At 37.1% G+C, this 10,316-nt stretch overlaps 1 protein-coding gene across 1 annotated transcript in view; it reads left to right on the forward strand.

Annotated features, from left to right (window-relative positions):
• Ranbp2 (RAN binding protein 2) overlaps positions 1-10,316 on the forward strand; it is a 52,667-nt gene that overhangs the window by 22,525 nt on the left and 19,826 nt on the right. Inside the window, exons 10-19 of the mRNA XM_036168498.1 lie at positions 318-499; positions 583-758; positions 917-1,040; positions 2,209-2,370; positions 2,588-2,725; positions 2,818-2,964; positions 4,390-4,569; positions 4,664-4,747; positions 7,904-8,039; positions 9,823-9,917. Of these exons, the coding sequence (XP_036024391.1) occupies positions 318-499; positions 583-758; positions 917-1,040; positions 2,209-2,370; positions 2,588-2,725; positions 2,818-2,964; positions 4,390-4,569; positions 4,664-4,747; positions 7,904-8,039; positions 9,823-9,917 (1,424 nt within the window). The remainder of the gene's footprint in view (positions 1-317; positions 500-582; positions 759-916; positions 1,041-2,208; positions 2,371-2,587; positions 2,726-2,817; positions 2,965-4,389; positions 4,570-4,663; positions 4,748-7,903; positions 8,040-9,822; positions 9,918-10,316) is intronic.

Raw genomic sequence — 10,316 nt, forward strand, 5'->3', positions numbered from 1 at the left:
GCATACACCTTTAGGATCTCTGTGAGTTCAAGTCTAGCCTGGTCTACAAAGTGAGTTCCAGGACTGTTACACAGTGAAACCTTGTGGGGGTTTCTCTGTGTAGTTTTGGTACCTGTCCTGGATCTCGCTCTGTAGACCAGGCTGGCCTCGAACTCATAGAGATCCACCTGGCTCTGCCTCCCAAGTGCTGGGATTAAAGCCATGTACCACCCCCGGCTGTAATTAAATTTAATGTTACCTTAATTGTTTAAGTTTTGGTAAACTAAAGACTCAAAGAAAATGTACTGTAGATGGTCAGTTTTTCCCCTTTGTTTCAGGTGCCATTCGAGCACATAATGGGAGTCTTCAGCACCTCACCTGGCTTGGCTTACAATGGAATTCACTTCCTACCTTACCAGCAATTCGAAAATGGCTAAAACAGCTCTTTCATCATTTGCCTCAGGAAACCTCAAGGCTTGAAACAAATGCACCTGAATCAATATGTATTTTAGATCTTGAAGTAAGCAATGATTATAATTAATTAAATATTTTGAGTCTTTGTAATTTGTTTTTCTAACTCACTGTTTTTTAAAAATAAAACAGGTGTTCTTACTTGGGGTTATATATACCAGCCACTTACAGTTAAAGGAGAAGTGTAATTCTCATCACACTTCCTATCAGCCACTGTGTTTGCCACTTCCTGTCTGCAGACAACTTTGTACAGAAAGACAGAAATCCTGGTGGGATGCAGTTTGTACTCTGATTCACAGAAAGGCAGTGTAAGTACAACAGTAATCCTTTAACTTATGGCCTGTGTTTTACTAGGGATTTAATTAAATTCTCATGTGAAGGTTTCATTTGTCATGTGACAGTTAGCATGTATGTTAAGTGTTGTTGAACTGCATTTCTTTAAAGTAATTCTATTCAACTGTTTTAGACCTGGAACGTCAGCAAAATTGCGACTTCTAGTTCAGCATGAAGTAAACACTCTGAGAGGTCAGGAAAAGCATGGCCTCCACCCTGCTCTACTTGTGCATTGGGCTCAATGTCTTCAGAGAACAGTGAGTTCACGGAGAGTGATTTTTCTTTTTTTTTTTAAAGAACATTGGCTTACCTTGGGAGGCAGAGGCGGGCAGATCTCTGTGAGTTCAAGGCCAGTCTGGTCTATGAAGTGAGTTCTAGGACGGCCAGGGCTGTTATTACAGAGAAACACTATCTCAGGGGAAAAAAAAAAGAGCATTGCCTTAAACAAAAGTGTTTTTGCATAATAAAGTTAATGCATTTACACATATGCTGTGTACTAGATTAGATATAGATGTTTATCTTTTTGAACAAGTGTTACTTCCAGGGGCAGATTTTGGTTATCTGAAAATGGTAGGTTTTGTTTTAGGGGGGTTAACTATAGATGGAATGTGACAGAGGGTTTCACGTAGCCTTGAACTTGAAACAAGGCCAAGAAAGACCTTGAACTACTAATCCGATTACCTCTGCATCCCAAGTACCAAGATTACAGTTTTGTGTCAACAAGCCCACTTTAAAAATGGCAGCTCTCAAAAATAGATTGGGCCAACTCATTAGTGGATGTGCCGGGCTTTTTCTTTTGGGCTACCAACTAACTCTCAAATCATGACAAGGAGACTTATTAGTTTTGAATGTTCTGCTTAGCTTAGGCTCATTTCTGGCTAGTTTTTTAACTTAACCTGTTTCTCTTTTCTACATTTTGCCTTGGGGCCTTTTACCTTTTCTTGTAGAACTTACTTTCACCACTTCTTGTGTGGCTGCCTGTCTTCTGGCCCCAGGTGTACCCCACATTCTCTCCTCCCTCTCTTGTTCCTCTTGAGCCTAGACTTCTATTTATTCTCTGCCCACCAGCCTCATCTGTCCTTTCTCTGCCTAGCTATTGGCCGTTCAGCTCTTTATCAAACCAATCAGGTGCCTTAGGCCTGCAAGGTGAAACAAATGCAACATATCTCTACCTAATCCAACAACTATAGCATAAACAAAAGTAACACATTTTTTTTTTTTACATTGTTAACGAAGGTAGAAACAAATGCAATACACCTTCACATAGTTAAATATTCTGCAGCATAAACAAATGCCTAGTTAAAATAATATTTCACAACAAGTAGAGGCAGTAACTTTTTGATATTCCATTTAATTTTGATTTGACATTTTTATTATTTCTCTAAGCTATTTATGAAGTTGCGGACTTCTGACTTTCTATTTTAGGGCAGCAGTCTTAATTCTTTTTATGACCAACGGGAATACATAGGCAGAAGTGTTCATTATTGGCGGAAAGTTTTACCATTGTTGAAGATGATCAGAAAGAAGAATAGTATTCCTGAACCTATCGATCCTCTGTTTAAACATTTCCATAGTGTGGATATTCAGGTAATAATGAACCCTAATGAATTCATTGCATATGTAATTTTTACACATATTGATAGCTATTTAAGCAAAATGCCTTGCTGTTTAGTGATGTGTTGCTTTCTAAATCATGTAGTTGACAAAAATTATGACTAATGAAATGTTAATTTTGTTTAGATAAAATCTTTGGAAATCATTTGGGTTTGAAACAGTTTAACTAACAGTTACTAAATGTATTTAGGCATCTGAAATTGGAGACTATGAAGAAGACGCACACATAACTTTTGCTATATTGGATGCTGTTAATGGAAATATAGAAGATGCCATGACTGCTTTTGAATCTATTAAAAATGTAGTTTCTTATTGGAATCTTGCATTGGTAAGTGGTGCAGGAATTGAATTGAAGTTTGTTTGTTTGTTTGATTGATTGCTTGCTTGCTTGCTTTGAAAATCTAATTCTATTTTGTGTAGATTTTTCACAGGAAAGCTGAAGACATTGAAAATGATACTCTGTCTCCTGAAGAACAAGAAGAATGCAAAAATTATCTGAGAAAGACTAGGGACTACCTGATAAAGATTTTAGATGACAGTGATTCAAATATTTCTGTGGTTCAGAAAGTAAGTTGTTGATTATTGTCTGTAGTTTAGTGGTATTGATAATTGCCCAGGTTTTTTTATATATATATATATATATATATATATATATATATATATATATATATATATATATTTTTTTTTTTTTGGTGTTTTGGAGACAGGGTTTCTCTGTGTAGCTTTGGTGCCTATCCTGGATCTTGCTCTGTAGACCAGGCTGGCCTCGGATCTCTGGTTCTGCCTCCTGAGTGCTGGGATTAAAGGCGTTCACCACAACCTCCTGACTTTTGATAACTCTTAAATCTTTCAGTATCCCTTATTAGATGTATCAAGGCTTGTGTGTAGTGTGAATGCTTTGTTTACCTTCTCATGTTAGGTTGGTACCACAACCTCCTGACTTTTGATAACTCTTAAATCTTTCAGTATCCCTTATTAGATGTATCAAGGCTTGTGTGTAGTGTGAATGCTTTGTTTACCTTCTCATGTTAGGTTGGTACCTCTTTAAAAACCACCAACAACAAAAACTTGTCAGTTGGGGCTGGGAAGATTGATGTACAAGTGTGAGGGTCCAAGATTGGCTACCCAGCACTCAAACAAATTCCAAGTGTACATGACCACCCACATATGATTCCCATTCTCAGAAGGTTGTGATAGGCAATCCCTTGAGCTAGTTAGACTAGCTGAAGCTGCAGGTTCAGTGAGAGACCATGCTTTGGTATACAAGGTTGGGAGTGATCAGAGAAAATACTTGATATCAAACTCTAGCTTCCACATGCACATATGTGCACACATTCCTGCACATGTACATGTGAATATTAACAACACCCCCCCCAAACGATAAAACTTAACTAAAAAAAAAAAACCAAACCTTTGATATCTAGATACATAGTAGTTTCTAATATAGACAGTAATTTTGTCATTTTAGCATGTAATCAAAATGAATATGATAAGTAGTTCTTAATGAATTTTGGTGAAGTGAATCAGTATTTTTTCTTGTTTCCTGTGAACTCGCTGTCAGCAGTTCACACTCATACTGATTTTATGTTTAGCTTTCCTTCTGAGTATTTTGTTCATTAACTTTATTGCTGCTCTTAGATTAGGGTTTATATTGTATGGTGCATTTCAGCATCTATATTTCACTCTCTTCAAAATGTCTTAGAAGGATTGCTAACTTTGTCCATATGGAAAAGCTTCCTAAGTACACTTTTATTACTGTGACTTACAGAGGTAATAGAAGCCACTTTAGATTCTGCAATGCATTTGTATATATAACTTAAGATGTATTAAATGTCTGTAATATTAAGATGTGTTAAAATGTCTGTGGTGTACATATGTAGTCTTCACAAATAAAGAAGTGAGGAAAAAGTGAACAGTGTAATAAAATCGAATCCTTTATTTGTTAAGGTCTTATTTGGCATATTTTTGCAAACTAAAGCCTTTTGTTTTTAGTTGCCTGTTCCCCTTGAGTCTGTAAAAGAGATGCTGAACTCAGTTATGCAAGAACTTGAAGACTACAGTGAAGGAGGTACTCTTTATAAAAATGGTTGCTTGCGAAGTGCAGATTCTGAGATAAAACACTCTACACCGTCTCCTACCAAATATTCTCTGTCACCAAGTAAAAGCTACAAGGCAAGTAGGAAAGAAAGAAATCATCGTGTCGTGACGTTCTTTTCTAAGTGTTATCAGCATTCTGAACACTATTTGTGTGCATTTGTACATCTAGTATTCTCCAAAAACCCCACCTCGATGGGCAGAAGATCAGAATTCTTTACTGAAGATGATCTGCCAGCAAGTAGAGGCCATCAAGGTAACAACTGAATTTGACAAAAAGTAAAACTTTTATGCGGAGATTCTCTAATCATTTCCTCCCCCCTCCCCCCCACTGATAGGGTTTTGCTGTCCATCCATACTGCCCTGGAAATTTGTAGACCAGGCTGGTCTCGAACTCAGAGATTTGCCTGCCTCTGCCCCCCAAGTGCTGGGACTAAAGGTTTGTGCCACCGTCCAGCCCATGCCCAGTTTTTTAGTTTTTTTTTTTTTTTTTTTTCTTTTTTCAGTTCATTTACTTACTTTCTTACAGTTAATAAAAATGTACCCTTGCTATATTCTATAGAAATCAGTTATATATTGTGTTTTGCCTATCTCTTGACTCTTAGGCATATTTTTTAAATTGCTTACACATCTATCTCCATATAAGATGTGAAATTTTGAAGATAAACCTTTTATCTAAAGCTTAGTATGACCCTGTTATCTCCCCATGATGAACTTGTACTACTGTGCACCATCATACCTTTTTCTCTTGATTCATTTCTCAGTGCAGCTGTTGTTCAAGTATGCTAAGTTTATTACTAAGAATTAAAAAATTGTCTGAACTTCATGGATTTTCTGTTTAAGTGCTTTAAATGAATGCTTAATTATAGTGTAGCGTTTAAGGGGACTTCATTTTAGAATTATAAATACAAAATTTTTCCCCCCATACTTTTTGTGTAAGAACTAAATTACCTACTAAGGACATTTTGCTATGTGGTGATTATTATAGTATGTATAATCAGCAGTGTTTGGCTTTGATAACTGGTTAAATACCAAAGTTTTGAATTTGTACAATTATTTTTGTGTTACATGAACCATGATAACACATTAGAATTTTTTCAATGTACAGGTTTTAGTCATTCAGTATTATATTCTGTGGAAATGTAGTGGAGCACTAATTGGTGAGCCTGGAAGACTGGGTACCACCCAGAACTCTGACTCTAGTTAATGTTATTGAACAATTTGATTTCTTACTTTTTTTTTTTTGAGCTGAGGAGACCTTTTTTTAAAACACATAATTTATGTTCATTGGTGTTTTGCCTGCATGTATGTCTGTGTGAGAATGTTAGATACCCTGGAACTGGAGTTACAGACAGTTGTTAGCTGCCATGTAGGTGCTGGTATTGAACCTGGGTCCTCTGGAAGAGCAGTCAGTACTCTCAACCGCTGAGCCATCTCTCCAGCCCCTGGTTTCTTACTTTTGTCTGTTTTACGTTTTGTAATGCTTGAGAATTGTTGAAACATTCTCAAAATTGTCATCACATCTCCTGGTTCTTTAAAAAAAGTGTGTGTGTATGTGTGTGTGTGTGTGTGTGTGTGTGTGTGTGTGTGTGTGTGTGTCTCGGTGTGTCGGTGCCCGTGTCCATGCAGGTGGGTCCATGTGGAGGCCAAAGAGGCTGACTTCTGTTGTCTTCTATTGATTTTCCCCATGTTTGTTCTCATTGAATGTAGAATCACCAGTTGCTGGTGAGCTCTGGGGAATCCCCTGTGTTCCCCCTCTAGTACCAAGGTTCTGGTTCACACAAGCAGGCCTGGCTTTTATGTGGGCACTGGAGTCTGAACTCAGATCCTTACCCTTGTGCATCAAGCACTTCACAGACTGAGTCATTGCCCCAGTCTCCTGAGTTCTTTTAATATCAACAGTTAGGATTATATTGTAGATCAAGTTCAGAAGTATGGGCCAGATACCAGTTGTTTGCTGCAGTTTTTTATTTGTGGATGTGCAGCATCTAGACAGTCGAGTAGGAAGATGAGTGGGGACTATTTTTTTTTTTTCCCGAGACAGGGTTTCTCTGTGTAGCTTTGTGCCTTTCCTGGAACTCGCTTTGGAGACCAGGCTGGCCTCGAACTCACAGAGATCCGCCTACCTCTGCCTCCCGAGTGCTGGTATTACAGGTGTGTGCCACCACCCACCCGGCAGGGACTATTTTAAAGTTGAAAACAGAGGTAAAGAAATATTTGAAACTCTTGTATTTATTTGTTTGTTTATGTGTTTGAGACGTTGGCTATATATATATAGTGTAGGAAGGTCTCAACTTGTAGTTTTTCTGCTCACTTTCGCTCGTGCTGGGATTATATAGGTGAAGTACTATGTTTTTTTCTGATTTCATTTTTATAAATTGGTTAGATGCCTAGGCAGAGAATTTTGAAGCTGTTTTCAAAATTGGCCTGTTTTTTTTTTTCCAAAAAACAAAAAAACAGATGATTTTGTGCGCCTGTTTTAATCTCAGCACTTGGGAGCAGAGGCAGGGGGATCTCTAGGTTTGAGGCTAGCTTGGTCTATAGAGTGAGTTCTAGGACAGCCAGGGTTACACAGAGAAACCCTATCTCGAAAAACAGAACAACAAAAGAAGAAACTGATTGATAAGTCCCTTATTTTAAGAGGAAATTTGGTAAGTTCTGAGTTGGGTTGGGTGTTGGCCATTAGGTAGAGTATCAGAGATAACTAGGTAGAAGGCAGTGGTGTTTCTAGTGCCTTATCTGACAGGAGAGAGTTGGTTTAAAAACATTTGGAGTTGGCTCTGGATCTGATACCAGTTCTGTCTAGTCTCTGTCTATTTGAAGTATGAGTCACATTGTTTACTAATGACATGGTCTGACGAAGAATGTATACATGATCAAGTTTGAGCAGATAGTGATTTCTATTGCTCTGAGTAATTTGTCATTACCTTGGAAATTTGTTGTCAACCTTCCATGTGGTTAAGTACTGAGAGGTTGACCTTCGGTGTTTAGTCCAGATGATAAGAATAGAGGTAGTGTGTGAAGACCTCAGGAGCTGAGTAGGGAGCTCGAAGGGCTCGAGGACAGTACTTATCAGAAAAGGAAGTTTATCTGTAGGCCTTAAGTGTTTTGAGTAGGTAAGTGTTTTGGCTGGACTAAACTTTATGAAGATTAATGTAAGTTAGTATGGAATGGAAATAGAATGAGATTTAGGGAATTAGTTCTTTGGGCTAGAGTTAAAGTGACTGATTAGAGTAGACAAATTTCAGCAAGTTAAGGAATCATGTTTTCAGTAGCCAGATTCCACTGGAAAGTATATTCTAAAAGGTACCACCAAGTATTTGAATGTAGAGTGTTTGCCAAGTGTTCACCTAGGCTGTTTCTGGCATTATATAATTAAATGTTTAACATTCCTTACTTTCCCCTTAAATAGAAAGAAATGCAAGAGTTGAAGCTAAATAGCAACAACTCTGCGTCCCCTCACCGCTGGCCTGCAGAGCACTATGGACAAGACCCAGCTCCTGATGGCTATCAGGGCTCACAACCTTTTCACGGAGCTCCCCTAACAGGTAAGCTGGCAGTTGAACAGCCCTCAGATTCCAATAAAATACTATCCCTCTTTCTTAAAATTTTCCTTTTTGTAGTACTGAGACTTACACTTGGAGCCTGTGCTTGCTAGATAGGTGTTCTATCTCTGAGCTGTACCCCAGCTCAGTCTGCCCCCGCAACATTTAATGTAGCTTGTGAATTTAACTTGTCTGTGGTTTTGTACATTCCAGTGTATCTCTACTTCCATGTTTGCCAAGACTCTATAATTAGTATACTGTAATCTTATAAATCCATTCAGAAACAAAACAAGTCTTACCTAACTCCATATATATTAAAGCTCAAGGAATGTTTTAAAATCCTTTTTTATCTATATCTTTATCTATATATCTATATAAATATCTCATAGCTAAACTGTGAAATGTTTCATAAATTGAAACATGTTGACCAATATAGTTACGTACTAAGAGGTGCCTAATAAATAAGAACTTAAACCTCTTGAGAGTTATTTTGATGGAGTGTAGAGAGACAGGAAGTTAACTTATTTTGATTGTGAGCCTAGCCTTTTATGGCCAAATCATCTTTCTAGCCCTTTTTTGAAACATTATTCACAGGAAAGCCCATAATGAGTGTTCTCTTGCTATTTATTTATTTACTATCCCATCTATCTATCTGTCTACCTATTGAATGAATAATCTGTTGGTCAATCGAGATAGGATTTTATTATACAGCTCTTCATGGCTTGGAACTCACTGTGTAGACCAGATTGATTGACCTGCCTCTTCCACCGAAGTGTGAAGATACAGGCATGCTCCCCTACAGCTGGCTCCATAATCAGTTTTTTGTTTTTTTTTTTAAGTTTCTTTTTTACATTTGAGCCATATAATTTAACTCCTAAAAATGTGGAGATGATAGTTGTTTCACATAATTACTATGAGCATTTGTGTATGTGCAGGTAGGTATGGGAATGCCATTTTTTTACTATGTAAGAAAATGCTAATGAGCCAATAGTGTTTACTGTGGGTTGGCTATGTACAAAAGTACGTTTTGTATATAATTTTATCATAGTACAAGGTTATAAATACCATTGGTAATCTCAATTTTATAGATGAGGAAATGACTTTAGAAGGATTAGTTAGTTTATCCACTATTACTTACTATACAGCTAGTTACTGATCTGGTATTTTCATCTCTAACTTGGAAGCAACTTGCCAGTATTGTACAGTGCCCCCAGGTGGTCAGCAATAATAATAAAAATAGATCTCTTTTATCTGACAGATACCTCATATGGTATTTCTATTCTGAAATCTGAATTTCTTTTAAACTTGAGGCCATCAGATGCATTTTGGTTACTAAATCCTTTGTGACTACTCTATTTCTAATGTTGATCACTTCTGTGTGTTTCTATCCTGCTGGTCTTAGATGGACCATGTGCTTTCTTCTTGGTTTTCTTTGGAGAGAGGGCCTCTCACTATGGAGCTCTGACTGAGACTCTTAAAACCCACCTGCCTCTGTGTGCGTGTGCGCCCTGCTGTGGGGTGCTTGCTAAGCCTTGGTCTTGTTGACTTTTTGTGTCATTTGATAGGGGTTTTTACTTTATTTTTAGTTTTTCATTTATTGATTGCTTTATGGGTTACTTTAATGTGTAGAAATGTAAAGATCAGAATAAAACTTTCTTTGATCCCTATTTTGTATTTATAATTCTTGTCTAGATAGTATTTTGACCTGTAGAATAGACTTTTAACATTGTTTTCTTTTTCTTTTCTTTCTTTTCTTTTTCTTTCTTTCTTTTTTTTTTTTCTTTAGTTGCAACTACTGGCCCTTCAGTGTATTATAGTCAGTCACCAGCATATAATTCCCAGTATCTTCTCAGACCAGCAGCTAATGTTACTCCCACAAAGGTAACAAAGGAAAAACTTGTACATTTATAACTATTTACATTTTAAATGTTTAGGTTTCTTTTAAGGAAATTGAAAGGAATAAGTAGTTCAGTATTGGAAATTATGTGACCATCGCAATATAGGCATTTCTTAGTTATCTTGTTTTTGTGTTTTAACAGTAAATCGAAACATTTGGAACATTTTAAATATAGGAGGACTGGTAGTTTTAGCCCTTGTATCCTTTTATTTTGGTAAGAATAGGGCTAATATATTTCTGCTTTGCTAGCCTGGTGTATTGCCATCCCTTTGACTCAAACCAGATATTACATCAGTAATTGAAAATGAAGACTTTAAGGACAGAGAGAGCTGGGGATGCATTTAGACCTTTCTTTTTCTGCTTATTGTGACTTGGGGCAAATT

Source organism: Onychomys torridus, chromosome 18 (genome assembly GCF_903995425.1).
Source record: "Onychomys torridus chromosome 18, mOncTor1.1, whole genome shotgun sequence".
NCBI classification, from domain to species: Eukaryota; Metazoa; Chordata; class Mammalia; order Rodentia; family Cricetidae; genus Onychomys; species Onychomys torridus.